Source organism: Panthera leo, chromosome A1, assembly GCF_018350215.1.
Source record: "Panthera leo isolate Ple1 chromosome A1, P.leo_Ple1_pat1.1, whole genome shotgun sequence".
Lineage (NCBI taxonomy): Eukaryota > Metazoa > Chordata > Mammalia > Carnivora > Felidae > Panthera > Panthera leo.
This window is the reverse complement of record NC_056679.1, coordinates 123,753,225-123,773,177: the sequence shown is the minus strand read 5'-3', so window position 1 is coordinate 123,773,177 and position 19,953 is coordinate 123,753,225. Positions and strand designations below refer to the sequence as shown.

Genomic DNA, 19,953 nt, shown 5'->3' with positions numbered 1-19,953 from the left:
TAAGAATTAGTATTTGGAAATGTTCACTGTAGCATTATGTAGCATAATCAAAAAATTAGTAATCTATATGCTGTCAGAGTAGGAAGAATGTTTATAATTATTTTAGTTATGGCTCTGTTGTTTGCAAGGAGATTTCCTTTCTAACTAGCTTTTGTTGAAAGGATACAAGACACTCAAAGGTTCAAAACAGCAAGATGGGTGGGACCCTTTGACAATGCTGAGCCAAGACTGCTTTCCCCATTTCTCGCTCTTAGGGGCCAGGCTGGTCATTCTGTCTTCCTTGCAGTCCTGCTTTGTCCTCAGCATTTTCTTTTGCCAGTCTTTCTTGTGCATGGTTCAGTGCTGCTTGCCAGCTCTGACTGAGTCAGTCTTTGTTCCAATGCCAAAATTTCCAGAGGACGAATCTGGACGTGGTCACTGACCCTAAGTGGGTCAGTGAACAACTGGTTATTTGGTCTTCTCCATTCCCTTTTTGGGCTCTACATTCAGTTTTAGTGAAAATGAAATGGTGTTGGATAATGGCAGTGATGTAATAGATCTCATGGACTTATATGAGGGATTGCAAATATTAATTTGGAAATATTTCTAAGGCCTTCTGTGATACAATTGCTTTTCTTTACTCACACTCTCAAAAGAATAGTGTACATTTGTGGTATATTCCTGCTTATTGTGTGTGTGTGTGTGTGTGTTTTAATCATTCCTTACTAAAATCTCTGTGGTTTGGTTACCACCCTTTTTTCCTTATTAAAACCACTTCTACTAAGTCTGGTTGTTAAAAATGTGTTGGATGCTGTGGACCAGTTCACCACCTCCTGAGATGCTCTCTCTGGACTTGGCCTCAGTGATGTTATTCTCTCTTGACCTTTTTTCCGCCCTCCAGGTTTGCCTCAGTGGATCTTCCTCCTGTGCTCATTCCTTTAATATTGCCATTGCCAGGTGCCTCACCCTCCACTTCTTTTCACTTCCTGTCTGTCCTGCAGAGTTTCTCTTACCCTGTGGCTTCAGAAATCCTTTATATCCCCAAATCTATCTTTACCAGACAATTTCTACTGAGATTCTGATTGTGGTTACCACCATTTTTTTGAATATTATCAAAGCTTCTCTTTTGAAGCTTCATAGCTTTTTGTACCTCTTTTTATTCTCTGTGACAGTTATGTATGTATTGTGCCTTACTCAGTTTTGTATTCCTGGTAGCACCCACCAGAATTCTTTGAGAATGGATTCACTCAATATTTTTCCATTTGTATATTCCTGTTTTTAAAAATGGACTAGTTATACTTGTATGTGATTTTGTTTCCTTCTATACTAAAAAAAAAAAATACCACAAACCTTTTTTCTAAATCTAAAAATAATTTTCAACATAATCTTTGTGGTCAGAGGGAAAAAAATCAACTTGGTGGATATGCTTGCTAAGAACATTTTTCAATATATTTGGGTTTATTAAGAGGAATTTTTCCTGAGAATAAGGACATAAAGTCTACTGCACTTTGGACACTAATTATATGTGGATTTAATTTCCATACTAGATATCTTGTCTTACCACAAAAAAAGAAATCATTGAAAAATTCAACTAATTCAGAAATATGCAATGTAGAGAGTGAAAATTTCCATTATTATGTGTAGATTTGAATTGTGGACATGGGGATTCTTTGTGAATACAAAATAAATTTGCTCATTGGGTAAGAGTATGGCTATTGAAGGATGAATGTTTTGTTACTATATGGGGCAGGCAATAACTGAAATCATCGATCTGCTTATTAACCTCCACAGTGTGTGCTAAGTATAAAATATTTGTGCTCACCTGTGGTATCTGTATTAAAGTCTTGGGCATTTTGTCACATTCCTCTGAATGCAGACAGGTTGGTGAATCAGAGGATAGTCTGAAATCAGATATGAGAGGTGGTATAAGGGTCTGTTAGCAAAGTCAGTTGTAGTTTAATTTTCTTTCTTTCTTTTTCTTTTCTTTTTTCTTTTTTTGGTAATTGTAGCATTTACTATAAGTATGCCTTTGGGAACCTTGTGAATGTCTTAAAGACTTCTAATGGGTGGCCACTCTTGGCAAATAGCTTAATACAGAGATATAAACTTCGGTTTATGTATTCAGGGTATAAATGAAAAGCAGGAAGATAAATAACTCCGAATGTGCTTTTTTTTGTTAATTTTTTTAAGTGTTTGTTTACTTTTGAGAGAGAGACAGAATGTGAGCAGGGGAGGGGCAGAGAGAGAGAGAGAGACAGACAGAATCAGAAGCAGGCTCCAGGCTCTGAGCTGTCAGCCCAGAGCCCAACATGGGGCTTGAACCCACAAGCCAGGAGATCGTGACCTGAGCTGAAGTTGGACGCTTAACTGAATGAGCCACCCAGAGGCCCTCCTCCCCGCCTTTTTTAACGTTTATTTATTTATTTTGCAAGAGAGAGAGCACAAGTCAGGGAGTGGCAGAGTGAGAGGAGGAGAGGGAGAATCCCAAGCAGGCTCTGTACATAGTGCAGAGCCTGACACAGGGCTCGAACTCATGAAACCCTGAGATCATGACCTGAACTGAAATCAAGAGTTGGATGCTTAACCAACTGAGCCACCCAGGCGCCGTAGAAAGTGCTTCTTTTCATTTGGCCCTTTTAGATAGAACATACTTGATATTTGTAGTAATGATACTCAGGCAGGGGGGCAGAGTTATAGTTGTCATTCAGTCTTTGGGGCGTTAGTGGAGTTAATGAGAACTGTAAATGGTTGTCAAGACTTGTAGTTTCATGGAAAGAACATTTGAATATATAGTGAGTGTGATAGCTTGATGGTGATGGCATTACTGCTGGGAGAATGGGTCTCTGAGGGAGAGAATCTTCCGCTCTTGGATAAATCTTGACACAGACCTCATGTAGAAGGTTTTTGCTAATTTAACACTCTTACAGGGCATTCCTAATCAGTATGCTTCATGTTAATCAGTATGTGTGCTTCAGTGAAGTAAAGGAGAAATGAATTCTTAAAGTTGACTTTTAGGGAAGAGACATTTTAATTTTAGGAGGTGTGAGACATGATCTTCAGGGAAAACAGTGATGAAACCAGAGAGAACAGTCTTTTGGAGTTTTTGTACTTGACTCCATTGTCTGTTATTTCTTAAACTTGGTTTAAGTTCAGGTCCTTTTCATAGCAGCTCTAAACTTGCTGTAGACGGTATAGAAAAGAGTGGATAACACATTTTTTAGATACTCTGTAGCTTAGCCATGACCATGTCCTGTCTAAATGTGGTAGTAATGTAGAGACAAAAAGGGGAATATCAAAATTCTGTTTTCCTTTTGGAAGCAAAGTGTGTGACAAATTGGTTTGGGAATAGTGTTGAAAGTCCTGTGATTAAACAGCAAACAAGAGCATGAGAAGGGAATTGTTTTGTTTTGTTTTTTTTGTCTTCCCTAAAATCGGCTTAGTTTATTTGGGTAAGAAGAAAGGAAGAAGATGCTCTTCGTTAAATTGGTTAAGCATTGTTCTTTCTACCTTCTTAATCTAAACTGTAATCTTTTTAACTTCTATTGCATGCATTGCTGCATTTCCTTTTTACGTGTGCTCTTATTTATTTTCATGGCAAATGCATTTTTAAACAGTCTCTGGGATAATTATTGCCATTAATTTTCATATTTCTATTTTAATGATATTTTCATTTATTCCTTTTGCTAGCTGGATTGCCTTTTGCAATTCTTACTTCAAGGCATACCCCCTTCCAGCGAGGAATATTCTGTACTGATGAGTCCATCAAGTACCCTTACAAAGAAGACACCATACCTTATGCGTTATTAGGTGGAATAATCATTCCATTCAGTATTATTGTTGTAAGTCAAATCCACTTTTCCAAGTTTATCACTTTTGGGCAATTGGCTTAATTTTGTGTTAATCTGTTAATTATTGAATGCATAAATGTCCAAAACAATGTGTGTTTTTTCGAACCTTTAATTGAAGGTGTTACTTGATCAAGAAAATCTCAGCTGTTGTAAGTGGGACCAAAGGAGTAACAATGTATAATTAGAAGAACCTCACTGAAAGTGTGTAGCTTTTATGCTAATCTTTTTCGGAGTCCCTGTGATGTGTAGAGCTCTCATTTGCTATTGGTGCAGTAGTCACGAAATAGATGAATGTTATAGCAGTGTGTTTTTAGCATACTTTATACCCTAGGGTATTTTATAATTTGCGGAATCAATGTATATATACCTACTTTCTAGTTACTGAGTTCTAAAAAATCACAAGTAACTAATCTTAAGACTTCATTCTAACCCATGTTACTTTAAAGAATTTTTATTTTTTAGAAAACTTTTTTTTAACATTTACTTATTTTTGAGGCAGAGAGAGACAGAGCGTGAGCAGGGAAAGGGCAGAGAGAGAGGGAGACAAAGAATCCGAAGCAGATTTCAGGCTCTGAGCTGTCAGCATAGAGCCTGACGTGACGCTCAAACTCACAAACCATGAGATCATGACCTGAGCAGAAGTTGAATGCCCAACCGACTGAGCCACCCAGGTGCCCCTAAAGAATTTTTAATTTTTTTTTTTTAACGTTTATTTATTTTTGAGACAGAGAGAGACAGAGCATGAATGGGGGAGGGGCAGAGAGAGAGGGAGACACAGAATCGGAAGCAGGCTCCAGGCTCTGAGCCATCAGCCCAGAGCCTGATGCGGGGCTCGAACTCACAGACCGTGAGATCGTGACCTGAGCCGAAGTCGGACGCCTAACCGACCGAGCCACCCAGGTGCCCCCCTAAAGAATTTTTAGATAATGGCACAAACTAGAGAGAAAAGCCAAAGTTCTATATATGATTAGCAGTGAACACAAGAAGTTTTATTGGTACTAAAACATAATAGCAACTATTGTTTTTAGAATTTCAGGTGGGAATGTTTAGAGAATGTGCTCCAGGGAGTAGACTTCAAGTGATTGGACTAGATTATTTTATAATGTCTTGACCTAGAGAGTCTGTGACTTAGATTAAATAGTTTTATGCTCCATAACTTATAACTTTAGAAAGAAGATTTATATGGTTTAAAGGAAAAAATATGGTCCCATTCAGGAGATAGGCTAACAAGATAACATATATGTCTTGTCTGTTTTGGAGTTTATTGAAAAAAAACCCCTTAATTTAGAAATGTAATGTGTGTGTGTGTGTGTGTGTGTGTTTTGTTTTTTTTTTTAAGTTTATTTTGAGAGAGACAGAGGGAGTGTGAGCAGTGGAGGGGCAGAGAGAAGGAGAGAGAGAATCTCAAACAGGCTCCATGCTGTCAATGCAGAGCCTGACGTAGGATTCAATCTCACGAACCCCATGAGATCATGACCTGAGCTGAAATCAAGAGTCAGATGCTTAACTGACTGAGCCACCCAGGTGCCCCTAGAAATTTAATGTTTTATTCAAGAATAATCACAGTTCCTTATTAGCCTTGAGAATTAATCAACTCATAATTTGTGGTACATAATTAATAAAAGAACACCTTCATTATAAACAAGTTTGTTTCATGAGACTGTGAGTTCCTGTTCTTCTGGGTACCGTTGCTGCCTGCCATGGACCTGGGCATGGTGGATTCTGGCATGTCCCAGGTGCTCAGATAAAATAAGAGTAATTGCACAGTAATACTGGTTGGCTCTCCTGCAGTATGCTGAAGTTCTAAGAAATCAGCAGATCCCTTTGATCTAGATACATCTTAAACTGAATTCTTACTACTAAAAGAAAGAAAGTCAGGCCTATATGATTGTTCCTTTAAAGAGGCAGTAAGAGTAGTTTTTTATTTTTAAGTATATATGTTTCTGAGATACTATTTGAATATAAAATTTTTAGTAGGACACTTAGTTGCAAATATAGTTGACTCTTTAACAAGGTGGGGATTAGGAGCACTGACCCCCAGTGCAGTCATAAATCCATGTTATAGCTTTTGATGCCCCCCCAAACTTAACTAATAATAGCCTACCGTTACCTGGAAGCCCTACTGATAACCTAGTCAATTAACACACATTTTGTATGTTACATGTGTTACATACCATATTCTTACAATAAAGTATGTTAGAAAAAAGAAAAAGTAAGAAGATCCTAAAGAAGGGAGAATACATTTACAGTACTGTATTGTATTTATCAAAAATATCCATGTGTAAGTGGACCTGCTCAGTTCAAACCTGTGCCGTTTGAAGGGTCAACTTAGTAGCCGAGTTCATGCAGGATTGTCCCTTGGAGTACTCTAATGCTGCTGCAGAAGTATTTGTCTTTCATTTCTACTTGACTTCGCGTCTCGCTAAAAGGGATGCTGCACCAACAGAACTACAGAAGATCCATTACAGACCAAAGGCCTGCAGCAGGAAAGGTTGCTGACTGCGGGCAGCAAGTGTGGGGGTATGGTCTGCCCATCGAGGGCAGTGCCTGACACAACACTTAGTAAGGACTTGTTATTTACCTTTCATTAATTTGGAAGTTTTGACTCTTTCATCATGAGCTGTGAGAAAGTTATCTTTATGTTTAATAAAACAAATAAATTGAATATAGGTTTCTTTAAAAAAAAAAAAAAGAACATACTGTTTAAAGGTGCTATCAAAGTCCTGTTTTCATGTCAACCATGTCAACAAACACTGCACAGAGCAGTGTTTTATGTAGTAATTAAACAAAAAATTAACTTTGTTCATTAACTCCACTTCCTTCAGGCAGCACTTGGTTAAACGTGTAAACATTTAATTTTATTTACTAGAAAATCTATCAGTTCTTTAACAAAAATCAGGACTGTGATTCAGACTTCATACCTGTTCAATCTGATGAGACCATTTTGACTTTTCATACCCGTTCAATCCAATGAGACCATTTTGACTTTGGAAAAATATTCAGTAGAATAACGGGAACGAAGGTAGTTAGAGATATTTAGGAAGGAGTAGAAGTACACCAGTGATTTTAGACTACACCTTTGGGAAGGTGGACCCTGAGTGGAAGACACATAATACAGGGACACTGTAAAGATGTATAAATCCTTTTGGTTGATGGATTTTTAAAGGCGATGGTGAGAAAATAGTGTGGGGCATAGGTTATTTTGAAATGACTGAATTACATGTATTTAGGTAATTATTAGCTTTGATCTTTCAGAGTATTTGGTTTTAGTCCCCCAAACTTATCTTTATTTCTTTAATAATTTATCATATCTTTGGAGTATAAATAATGTGTAACAAGTGATCCCAGCTCTAAAGTAAGACTACAGTTAGCTTAGGTGTGGACTTCAAAAGGCTAAGCATTGGCATAAATGGTTCAAAGGGCAGAATAACATATTAAAATGAAACAAACATGGCTGTCATGTGTAGTGAAATGCACAGACACATCCCAACATTTAATTTGGAAAATCAGTTTAGAACTCGTCTATTTCCCTCAGTTAAGATAGAGGGCATAATAAAAAATGATGTACACTAGCCTAGTGTTTGTCAGCTTTAGCGCCCCTCTGCCCTTCCCCACCATTTAGGGTTAAGTTTCAGCTTACACTACTTCTGTGAATCAGTTTGTCATCTGTGCCCAGTACTCTGAATTCTCCTAGTGAGCTGACTTGCTGTCATCAGTGTCAAGACCAGGGTTTGGGTGGTCCTAAAAAATGATCATCATGCCTAGGAAGACTCCCAAAGATCAAGAGTTGGAAAATGGTTGAGTGCTTATGCAGGATGAACAGCAGACAGCTGAGGTGGGGATATTTCAGCTGCTCAGATTGTGGTTGATTAATAAACTTGGTTTATATTTTAAATGATCAAAGAACAATTCCATAATGAAACATGAGAGAAGTATTTTCTTGCTGTTGATCTATCAAGGCAGTTGCTGGAATATCTTAACAGTCAGAGGAGACAGTGTATACTTTAATACGGGGCTACCGGAGGCACTTGGGGAGAACCCTAAGCAAAATTGCAGAGGTGTGGTATCCCTAGAAGTGCATATGGTTTTTCTCTCCTGAGAAAAGGATCTGATTAAGTCATTCACATTAAGCACTATAATGAGGAATGTATTTCTGTGGGGCTTAATGTTGAAACTAAGGGTGTTTACCTTTTACCCAAGAGGCAACACTTTTAATTAAAATTTATTAACCATCTGCTCTGTTTTAGGCCACCGTGGTGGTACTGGCTTTCTATTCAATGACTAAAACTTCGTTCTTGCTTTTATACAATTCATAGTCTACAATTCACAGTTGTTAGAGTTCTAACATTCTAATTATGGAATCCTAGGAGCCATGGAGACAGATGAAGAAATCTCTTTCAGAAGACAACCATTTATTTTACCTATGATAAGGCTGACCCTGAAGATAATTGGAAATTATATCCACTACATGGAAATGTTTGAATTTTCTGTAAAATTGTTAATGAAAATTTAAGACAAAGCCATGAAACTAGTTTGTATCTTAAGCACAACTTTGTGACTTGTGTCTCCCCACTTCCACCAATATCAGCAAGCTGACTCTTGTCATTTAACTATTTATTTTGGTCTCAAGTGGCTAGAACGTGGATTATTTTATCAGAAAGTATGAATTTTTTTATAATTTTGCCTTTCAGTATTTTTTGGATTTCTTAGGGTTTTGGTCTACGAGCTTGTCAAGTATTTGGAAGCCTTTTTATGCCTTTAAACTCACTACCAATGGCCTATGCTGACACATGCTCTACTGGAAGCGGTGGGGGCAGGGGGGGGGGCTTTTTTGTCTCCACTTTTAGTGCAAAACAAAGTCAGTGAAAAATAAAGAGGAAAGAGTCACTTGAAATATTTTCTTGGAGAAGGAGACCATCAAATGTATGTTTGATCGGTTAATGAGACTTGCTAAGAAAGCCAGGCCTACAAGTCTGTAGAGGCAGGACTGGCAGGCTGTGTGTCAGCTGATCTCTGCCCTCTGTACCCTTTGGCCTCCATGTTAGATCTCTGCTTTTATATTAGTTTACTCCCTGAAAGTATTTTACTTTTTAAAATATGATAGATGTGTTTGATTCAGAGGAATGTTTGATAAAAATGAAGACTGCCAGAAAAAGTACTATATAAGGGATATTCTAATTGGGGAAGTTTGTCTTCTTTTAACAAACCATGGTTTTTGTTCTCTGTGATACATCATTGCGTATTAAAACTCACTGTATTTGAGTACAAGAAAAAAAGTAAGATCGTATTGTTTCAGGTAAAGTTTGAAATTGTTTTGGCCATTGCTTTTTAAGCAGTATCCACAATTCATCTAGCACCTTTTTTCATAGTTTAGAATTAGCTATCCTAACTGACTCTCCATTTGCAAATGGAAAAAAAAAAAGGTGGTGTTTTTAAAATAAAGATTTTATTGTGATTTATCATTTTATTTTCTATTTTTTATTTTGCTTAAGTGCCTGGTTCCTGCTTTAACATACTATTTTTCTGTTTGTTTTTCAGATGATTGTTGGAGAAGCCCTGTCTGTTTATTATAACCTCTTGCACTCGAATTCCTTTATCAGGAATAACTACATAGCCACTATTTACAAAGCCATTGGAACATTTTTATTTGGTGCAGCTGCTAGTCAGTCCCTGACTGACATTGCCAAGTATTCAATAGGCAGACTGCGGCCTCACTTCTTGGATGTTTGTGACCCAGATTGGTCAAAAATCAACTGCAGTGCTGGTTATATTGAAAACTACATATGTCGAGGGAATGCACAAAAAGTGAAGGAGGGCAGGTGCGTGTTAAATCCTTAATGTTTGTTTTATCTTGTGTATTCTTGGGAAATAAGGTTCCAGAAACTGGAGATGAGTTAGCCACTAGCTTAAAGAGAGAACTAGTGTAGCTACTGGGACGTGAATTGAGACCATTTTTTGACCTATTATCTTATTCTTTTTTCCCCATTTTTGCCCTACCTTCTATTTAAGAGCATTTTAATGCAAGTCTTTGCATGTCCAATGAATAATAATGTAAAATGAACTTGGTATGTCATATAGTTCAGGACCAGCAAACTTTTTCTTAAGGCACCAGGCAGTAAATATTTTAGGTTTTGTGGGCCATTTGCTTAATTTGACAACTGTCCAGCCGTACTTGTACCAGGAAAAACCCATCACAGACAATCCTTGAACTAATGGCTTTGGTTATATTCCAATAAAATTTTATTAACAGAAACAGTGGCTGCTCCAGGGGTTATAGTTTGCTGACTTTTGATGAAGTCCAGTTGTGTATTAAGTTCTGCTCAGTCTCTTAGTATTTTTCGAGAATATTTTTATAAGGACACTTTATATCTTGACAGCTTTTGGTCTTAGGGTTGCCTTCTTTTAATATCCTTCGTGGGCTCCTTTCTATACCTGGAGCACTGTTAGGAATGAATGAAATAGATGTGTGGAACCCAAAAGGTCCAACTCTTTTAATGTAAAGATGAGGAAACGGAGGCCCAGTAACATTAAATAAAATCACTAATTAGTAGGAGAGCCAGTTTCCCATCTCAAGTCTCAGCATTGTCACCTTTATTTTTTCTATATGGTTGACCTTGTAATTTTAAAGTAGCTATCACTTTACGTTAGTTATTCATCATCCAACAAAGACTTTTCTCTGGGTAAAACATCCTTTGACTGTTTCTCATATATGATTCTCAGACGTTTTATTATCCCTGTTGGTTCTCTTATAAGCTACACAGGCCTTATAGTAGCTCCTAATTTTTAAATTTAGTAGAGATGAAAAAACACTTTACTTAACTAAGAGTATACACTGTGCTGTGTGCAGGAGATTCAGCAGTGAACTAGAAGGCTGTGATTCTCATCTTCATGGAGCTTAGTCTAGCATGGAGGACTTATATTAAACAAGTGATGGCAGTGGAAGAGAACCTCCTTGTTGATAATGAGGCCAGAGAATAGAGAGGCTATTGAATGGCAAGCTTTGAGGTGATCATAGGAGGACTGATACAGGGGTATAAAGTCCTAATGAATGAAGGAGGGAGAAGTGACTAATGCAGTAGGGAATTGAGAAGTAGATAGTAGAAAGTAGTATTGTTGAATTTACGTAAGCAAGCATTTTTATGAGGGCTAGAGGAAGAATGGTGCAGAAATGGCTTTGAGGAGTAATGAAATTACCAATACCAGCCCTGGGCTCTTAGGGTGTGAGATGTGGTGATCTCATTCTCTGCTCTGAAAGCACTATAGTGTCTGAGGGAAAGTTCTCAGATTTAATGACTAGGAGGTTAAGCGACCTTTGGTGAAGAGTTTGAAGACCCAGGGAAATACAGAGGACTATCCATGCTTGTCTCTCTAATATCTCTCCTGCATAGAAAAACTCTAATGTTTTCTCTTGGCCAGGGGATTCAAGAAAGTCACCAGGTAATAAGGGTTTACCTAAACTCCAGAAAATACCATTATAAATGATTCTTAAAGGACACAGACTCTTCACACATGTACTGTTTCTCTGGTTCAGGGGCATAAATCTTGGCTCAAAACTTTCTTGTAACAATATGTCTTTTTTGTAAATTTTTTTAAATGTTTATTTTTGAGAAAGAGAGCACAAGGTGGGGGGAGGGGCAGAGAGCGAGAGGGAGACACAGAATCTGAAGGAGGCTCCAGGCTCTGAGCTGACAGCACAAAGCCTGCCACAGGGCTCGAAACCCACGAACCACAATATCATGACCTGAGCTGAAGCCAGACGCTCAATTGAGTCACCCAGCACCCCTGTAACACAACAATATATCTTATTGAGAGGTTTTTCTTTCTTATATAAGCCATTTGGACAAAATGTGAAATAATATAATTTATTTTAAATAGCATAAAAGTAATTACATTTTTCAGTCTATACATGTCCAATTATGTATCTCTTCCTAGTGTATCTAAATTGGCCAGCATGTACCATTATACTCTGATGACTTAAGTACATGTAGGTTTTTTAACACTTTACCCTTTAAAGTTTCTTCAGCAACCCACATTTTGAATGAGAAGATCTGTTGGTAAGCTTTCGGGCTCTGAAATAAGGAAAATCAAACCTAGAAATGAAATTTTAAGAAAATTTTGTGTGTTCTGAGAAAAATGTGATTTCCATTAATGTTTCCAGCATAATTTAGGTGTTGCTGCAGTTTCATAGCTTTGTAACATTGGTGCATAACTGTGGCTTTGCTTTGCTCTTCTGTTGTGGAGCATAATTTGGTTGGATTCAGGCTTTCCTATTGCTTTTGTTGAATTTTACAAGTCAGGATGCCAAAAACACAAAAACATTTCAGTCTAGACATTGTCTGTAATATATTAGGATTATAGTATAATCTCCTTTAATATGTTTCTCTACACAGCCTGCCCCCTGTACTTTTAATTATAAAATTATAATGCTTAACGTTGGAGAGAAGGGAACATAAGCACCCGAAATGAGTCATTTTTGTTGACAATAAATGAATCACAGTTACATCTAGGGGTGAGAGTACTCTTCTACAATTTTGGCTTTTAGTCTTGATTTTTTCCCCCATTTGTTCTCTTATTTTCTTCTGTTCCCTTCTACTCCTTCTGCCCTTCCTGCCTGTTTGCACGGTCTTGTGGTCTCATATCACTGATGGACTTTTACCAGGCTTCATTTGTGGCCTTGGGTCCTAAACATAGAAGTGAGAACATAAATGGACTATAGTGGAATACTTACTCATTGTAATATCCAGAGAACTTCTCTTCATTTAAATTTAAATATTAACTTTAAAATTAATACCTGGGGATTTACTATAAATGAAAAGGGGCTATACTTGTAACTGTGGGACATCCAGCTGCCATTGCTTATGCCAAAGAGAATAGCATTACTTTAAGTCTGTGAAAAGAAATTACTCAAGAGCCCAGGTAGTTCAGACCTGTAGCACTCTGCCCAGGTGAAGATTCTCTTCAGAGAATCCTAAGGAGATGCTCTCAAAGAGAATCTTTAGACCAATGGCTCTTAAATGTTAGTAATTCATTAGAATCACCAGGAGGGCTTGTTAAACTACAGATTTCTAGGTTTCATCATCAGGTGTTTAATTCGCGAAGTGGAGGTGGAGGCTGAGAAGATGTGTTTCTAACACACTCCCAGAGGCTGCTGCGTCTGTGCTTAATCTCAGGACCACACTTTGTGAACCAGTGCTTTATATCCCCTGGATGATGGGAACACAAGCTCGCATGACGTTTGTTATCTCAGGATGTAATGCAAGGTGAATTTCAGGTTGTGTACAACTAGCTTTGTTACTGAATGATCTATCACTGGCCACTAACTCAGGGAATGAGTGGGTGAGCCCTGGTGCTACTGGGGCAGATTGTTCTGTGCCAGGAACCCCAGGAGGGCTGGACAGCTCCTGGCTAGGTTTGCCAACACTGACCTCTCTGCCAGCAAGATGGACACCTACAATGTTATAGGGAGAGGTTGGGAGCATACATGCAAGAGAGCAGGCAGGGAACACGTGATTGTGGGTTGGGGTCAGTATAGGTTCAGCCCATGATCCATGGGCAGGGAAGGGGACGTGTGGGGTATGGTCATTCTGTTGCTATCAAGGCTTTTCTGGTCTGGCGGTTGGGCTAGTCAGGTCTTTGCAAAATGTCTTTGTCAGTGACTTAAGAAAGTGTGGTTAGAAATAAGCACTGTGGCTTTTCATTAGAACATCAATTAATCGGTCTTATCTATTTCTGGTTTTAACAGTTGGGCTGTATAGTGGAGCAAGACAGCTCACTAACAGCTGCTCTATTTGTGATAATACAGTATAGAAACTGTTGTTTTTAAGAGATTCACTTCTCTTTTCTGGCTTTATTTATTAAAAAAATATTTTTTTAATGTTTGTTTATTTTTGAGAAAGGGAGAGCATGAATGGGACAGGGGCAGAGAGAGAGGAAGACAGAGGATCTGAAGCAGGCTCTGTGCTGACAGCAGAGAGCCTGATGGGAGCTAGAACCCAGGAACTGTGAGATTATGACCTGAGCCAAAATCTGACCTTCAACCAACTGAGCCACCCAGGTGCCCCTTTTGGCTTTTATTTAAATTACATTTGCTTAAGCATAGCCTCAGTGTTCCTGATCATTTCTGACTGACTGGTCTTTGGCTATATAAATCAGATGTTCAGTACAAAGTCATTTCTTTTGGATTATGGCCACTTTATATTACGTAGATGTTTACTCGTGATATGTTTGGTCGAATGTGAGACATAATTTTCCTTTTGTCTTTCTTTTAAAGCAACCCCCATGCAGGTAAATAAAGGTAAATTTTGAGGGAGTGCCTCAGTAGTGAAAACCCATTATAATTAGACTGATTAGCTGTGGTATAAAGTATCTGGTAAAACCTGCTTTACACTCTGAGAGAATGGCTTCTTCTGTGTGGTCTAATTGTAGACATTACAGGATAGTTTATCTTTCAGAATAATTCAGGTTTATCTATACTTCTCATGTGTATCAGTAACCTAGAAGACAGCCTTTGTCTTCGTCTTATATCTACATGGTAAAAGCAATATATAGAATAAAAGAGGGAATGATTAAAACAAATTTTTTTTTAAGTTTATTCATTTATCTTGAGAGAGAGAAAGTACAAGCGAGGAAGAGCCAAAGAAAGAGGGGGAGAGAGAGAATCCTAAGCAGGCTCCATACTGACAGCACAGAGCCCGAGGGGCTCGAACTTGGCAAACCACGAGATCATGACCTGAGCAGAGACTAAGGCTTAACCTACTGAGCCACCAGGTGCCCTGAAAGAGGGGATGATTTTAAAAGATCCTCCACTCTGTGAAAGGACATTAGGTATTAGTGCATTTAAAAGGAGAGTGACTTCAAGGCCAGCACCTCTTTCCTGCCACCTCCTCTGTTCTGAATGTTAGTATGTGATACTTTCAGTTGTAGCTGTGACTATTACCTCACTCTCACACTGACTCTTTTTGCCCCATTGTTTCTTTTTTTTCTTTCTTTTTTTAATGTTTATTTATTTTTGAGAGAGAGTGTGAACAGGGGAGGGGCAGAGAGAGAGGGAGACACAGAATCCAAAGCAGGTGCCAGGCTCCCAGCTGTCAGCACAGAGCCCGATGCAGGGCTTGAATCCATGAACTGTGAGATCATGACCTGAGCCAAAGTGGGATGCTTAACCGACTGAGCCACCGGCTGTCCTAAGCCCCATTGTTTCTTACACTTTAGTCACATTGGAATCACATGGAGGGTTTGTTAAATACATAGAGCTGGGCCTCAGCCCTAAAGTTTCTGATTCAGTGGGTCTGGGATGGAGCCCAAGAATTTTAATTCCCCAAACCTTCCCCGATGGTGCTGTGGATCCTAATCTGCGTATCACGGCTTCAGCCTATCTCTGAAGTTACTAACTTCAACTACTAATTAGTCCTAGTCACTGTGGAAGCTACGAAGGTGTGCAAGTTGCTCTCGTGGTGTTGTGCGGGGGCTGTGACATGTTTGGAGATTATGTGTGTGATAGAATGGATACAGGCTTGAAGGTGTAAAGATAAAACCCTCAATGAAATCAGAGGGTAGTCATACCACTTCTAGTAGAGGAGGCAATTTGGAGGGTAAGGTTTGAATGTGTAGAATTAGGGTGGGGTATGTATTCAGGTCCAGGAGCGACATGATCAGAGGCAGGCAGGCAGGATTAGGGTATATAGGCAATATTTTAGTAGACTTAATGTACTGGTATCATTTTAAAAGAGGGTTTTGTTTGTCAGTTGTTAATTTATAAAGGCAATCTGGGGCATTTAAGGCTAAGGAAACTTTTACTTTGTTCAGAAATAAAAACAAAGTTACACAACAGGATACCTAGTTAAATAGCTAAATATATTCTTACACATAATTTTGATTTAGCCTGTGTTGCATTTATGCATTCCATATAATTTTGTTTTAGTGTGGAATAAAAGCAAAAGATTTTTTTCTCCCTTGAGATTTAACTTGGTGCCTGAATCTCTTTTATGAATGCAGAATTAGTTGCCTTGACATGTGACTTTATTTTGATTGATGTGCATACTTGCAAAGATAAGATCCCTTCTTTACATTTAGTGACTTCCTACCACGATTTATTGGTAGATATATGTACGTCATAATGTATTTTAAAAACAGCCCTCCCACCCCCAAAACTAATAACAGTCATGCCATCCACTTCGCCCTTTTTAAATGGTAATTTAGAGAATTAATTATGAACAAATATATCAGCTTTGGGCGCTTTGCGAAATTGTCCTTGGATTTTCTTCTTAGTTTTTGAGTTAGAATGTAGGAGGCAGTGGATATATTAAGATGAAAGAAATTCTTAGGTTTTGATAAATCAAGCAGTGCTGTGCATTAAATGTTAAAAGGTTACTAACTCACATGAACACATCATCAGCTGATTATTTTATCTTGATGCTTTGTACCTTCAGCCCTCAACAAGTACAAAAAGATCAAGATCATACTGTGCATATTCTTGATGCTTTGTACCTTCACCTTAGAACTCTTGAATTCCACATTGTCAGCTTTGAAATATGAAAAAAAAAGTTTCATAGATATATTAGTGAGTACTTTTTCCAGATTAAAATATAATGATAAATCTCATAGATGGAATGGTGTAAAGCTTGAGTTTCCATGCAGAATAAATGTGAACAACATGCATTAAGTATTTGAATTTTATTAGAAAATAAGTATTTTTATTGAGAGGTTAGGATGTGAGTTGCATTTGTGAATAGTAAAACAAGCATGACTTTGGGGTTGTGTTGGCTCATAATTCAGAGATCACTGAAATCTTTCTTCATGTGATTCTTTTTTTAAAAAAATATTTAATTTTAATTTTTATAGAGAGAGAGAGACCGTGAGTGGGGAGAGGGAGAGAGAAAGAATCTTAAGCATGTTCTGCGCTGAGCGTGGATAACTATGTGGTGCTCCGTCCCACAATGCTGGGACCATGACCTGACCCACAGTCAGGAGTCAGACACTCAACTGACTGAGCCACTCAGGTACCCCTTTTCGTGTGCTTCTTAAAGAAAACAGTATTTTTCTGTTTTAAGTAGCTTTTGTATTAAGGCAACAGGAAGACAGGAAAAGCATCAGCATTGGTTTGATGTGACTATCTCCACAAAGTGTCCAAACTATTGACTTAATTTTAAGAGTATTCCTACTCAGTAAGTTCAAAATTATCTTTTTTCTCATTCCTCTCCCTTTGTCATTCAAAGAGTGGTCCTCTGCTCTGACCAGCAGGATGGACATCCCCTGTGAGCTTGGTAGAGAGGTGTAATCTTGGACCTCACTGCTGGCTGACTCAACAAACCTTATTTTATGTAATGAATGAACTTATATATGCACTCAAGCAAGATTATAGGATTGGTTAACCTTTTTCTTTTGTGTTTGTATCCTGTTTAACCATTATTTTTTTTCTTATGTAATCTATTGCAACTGCAGTGTTTTGCTTCTGAGGTATTGTTTGGAAACTTATGAAGATGGGGAGCTTTCAGAATTTTTGGTTTATTGATGGATAGAAATGAATCCTTTAAAAATGGAAAAAATTTTCCTCCAGGCAGTGGAAAGTAGGATTCAGACAATATCTAAAACCCTTCCCTTACTCATCATCCTTGTTTTTCTTTTGTGAATGTTCTTTTCTAAATAAAATTTTTAAAGATTTTATTTTTAAGTAATCTCTACACCCAGTGTGGGGCTCGAACCCATAACCCCGAGATCAAGAGTTCCATGCTCTACCTACTGAGCCAGCCAGGTGCCCCTGAGAATGTTTTCAAAACTTAATTTTTTTTTTTAATTAACAGCAGAATATATCTGTTACTTCTTCATTTGTGGATATCATTTGTTCCACTAATCCAACTGCCTTTGTTCATAATGTAAAAAAGATTTCTGGGCATTTTACACACATTATTAAAATGCTTGCCAGATGTATTGGGAAGAGGCCTTAGGTACACTGCATGTTTAAGCTGACACACATTGACACTGCTCACAGTTTCTTACAGAAGGGTGAAAAGAGCAGGGTATTGGATTAGACTTCCTAATTCTCCTGACCTGTGTTGATAAAGTCAGAATTTGTAACCACTGTAAGGGGAAAACATATCAGAGGTAAGATGATAAAAGCAGATAACTTACCTCATGTGGCTTGCTGTGATTACTGGCATAGACTTAGCTAAGACATATGCAGAGATAACATATGTCCTTAGTTTTCTTTTATGCATTTTTTTACAACGCAAAACACAAGATAGTTAAGGTGTACTTCTTGGGGAGCCATTAACCCTCTTGGTCCTTTGGTGGAGGTGGACATCAGGGGAGGCAGGGGAGGTAGATTTGTTTGTGACGTTTAAAATATGAAAAGTAAAAAAAAAAGATAAAATAAAATATGAAAAGTAAGAATTTTATAGTTTCTGGCATAACTACATAAAAATCCATTTATCATCAAGACATTAGATTCAGTTTTAGCTTAAAAAATGTATTGAGCACATACTTTATAATTTATGGTTGATGTAACAGTACTGGGTGTTAGGGCTACAACATGTAGTAAGATGGGATCTTCGGTGCACCTGGGTGGCCCAGTCAGTTGAGCATCCGACTCTTGATTTCAGCTCAGGTCATGATCCCATGGTCGTGAGATGGAGCCACGCATTGGGCTCCACACTGAATGTGGAGCCTGCTTAAGATTCTCTCTCTCTCTCTCTCTCTCTCTCTCTCTCTCTCTCTCTCCCTCCCCCCTCTCTCTCCCCCACCTCCGTTGTCGCACACACTCTCTCTCAAATAAAAAATAAGGAAAAAAGATGGGATCTCAGGGAGGTTGGGAATTTATCAGCAGTTTTTCTTTTGATTTGCTGTACCTTCTGAATTTTTCTAATGAACATCTGTGATAATTAAAATAAAAAACCCAGATATTCCTATTTATAAGTCTTGTCCTGTCCCTTACCCAGCTTTGGGTGGAATGGAGGAAGAAAATACTACAACAGATGATTTACTGTAGAAGGTGGATTCAGGGATAGATGTGTTCACTGATGATAGACATCTCTTTCCTTTTTGAAGAAAGGGAGATAACTTCACCCTAGCTGCTGAAGAAAGGTGTCTTGGAGGAAATAGTGGCTGAGTTGACTCTTGTGAAGTAATTATCAAAGTTGGGAGGCTCATTCCAGGCACAGTGATGAAGAAACACAGAGACCATGAAACATGGTGTATATTGGGAATTGTAAGTAGTTGGGTAGCAGATGATGATGGTTCCACAGTAGTTGGTGGGCTCAGGAAGAGTCTATTACTCTAAATCAGCAGTTTGTGCAAGTGAAAGACCTGAAGCAGGAGAGTAAGGTGGGTGTGGTTTTGTTTTTATACTTGTAATCAGCTTTCCTCCACTCAGTTCTAATCTAAATACACTAACATGGATACCTAAATATTGTATGACCTCAGCTTTGTTTTCTTCTAATGCAGAAGAACTTCAGATACTAAAGGAAGTGTGACTCTCCTGCTTTGTCCGTTGGGTAGAAAGGTTGTGTGAGAAGTGCTGTGGCACTCTGCTAGTCTTCTGGTAACACGAGCTCTAGTGCGATGTCCCCTGCTCTGTTCTGAAAGGAACGGAGAGTGACCTGTCTGGCCAGCTTCCTTTTGGGCTCTAATAATTTTATATTTGTGGGGGCTTTTCCCTTTTCTCTTGCTACTGGCAACATCCACATCAGTGCACCTCATCCTTCCTGAGCCCAGTGACAAAGAGTTAGTGGTGATTTTGTGATCTGCATCAGGGTGGGAAGTGGAGTGTGCTAGCCAGGTGGTCACAGGGTTTGCTGGCCTTCAGGTTTTCTTTTTGGGAAAGGCTTGAAAGTAGAGGTCTTGCTCGCAGTCTTGTCTCTGGCTAGCATTCTTCCCCTTTAAAAAATACCCGAGCACTTGATTTAGAACTGGCTTTTCCTTCTATCTATCTCGCTCTGAAATCTACTTTTTAGTGAGGGTAGTCTTCTTTGTTCAGTGTGTTTAAAAAAAGGCGAGGGGGAGGGTAGGAGGTAGGTAAAGCATTACTAGTTGCTGGCATAGGAATGCTTCAGAGTTATGTCCTCTGTTTAATCTACCATTTGCCCTTTGTTTCCTTTTTAAGTCTTAGGTAGTGCCACTGTGGTGATTTGGA

At 38.4% G+C, this 19,953-nt stretch overlaps 1 protein-coding gene across 3 annotated transcripts in view; it reads left to right on the top strand.

Moving 5' to 3' along the window:
- PLPP1 (phospholipid phosphatase 1) overlaps positions 1-19,953 on the top strand; it is an 89,415-nt gene that overhangs the window by 50,749 nt on the left and 18,713 nt on the right. For 2 of the 3 annotated variants that reach the window (XM_042938919.1, XM_042938928.1), the window contains exons 2-3: positions 3,667-3,818; positions 9,366-9,646. In XM_042938919.1, the coding sequence (XP_042794853.1) occupies positions 3,667-3,818; positions 9,366-9,646 (433 nt within the window). The remainder of the gene's footprint in view (positions 1-3,666; positions 3,819-9,365; positions 9,647-19,953) is intronic. The other variant, XM_042938910.1, reaches the window with a different exon arrangement.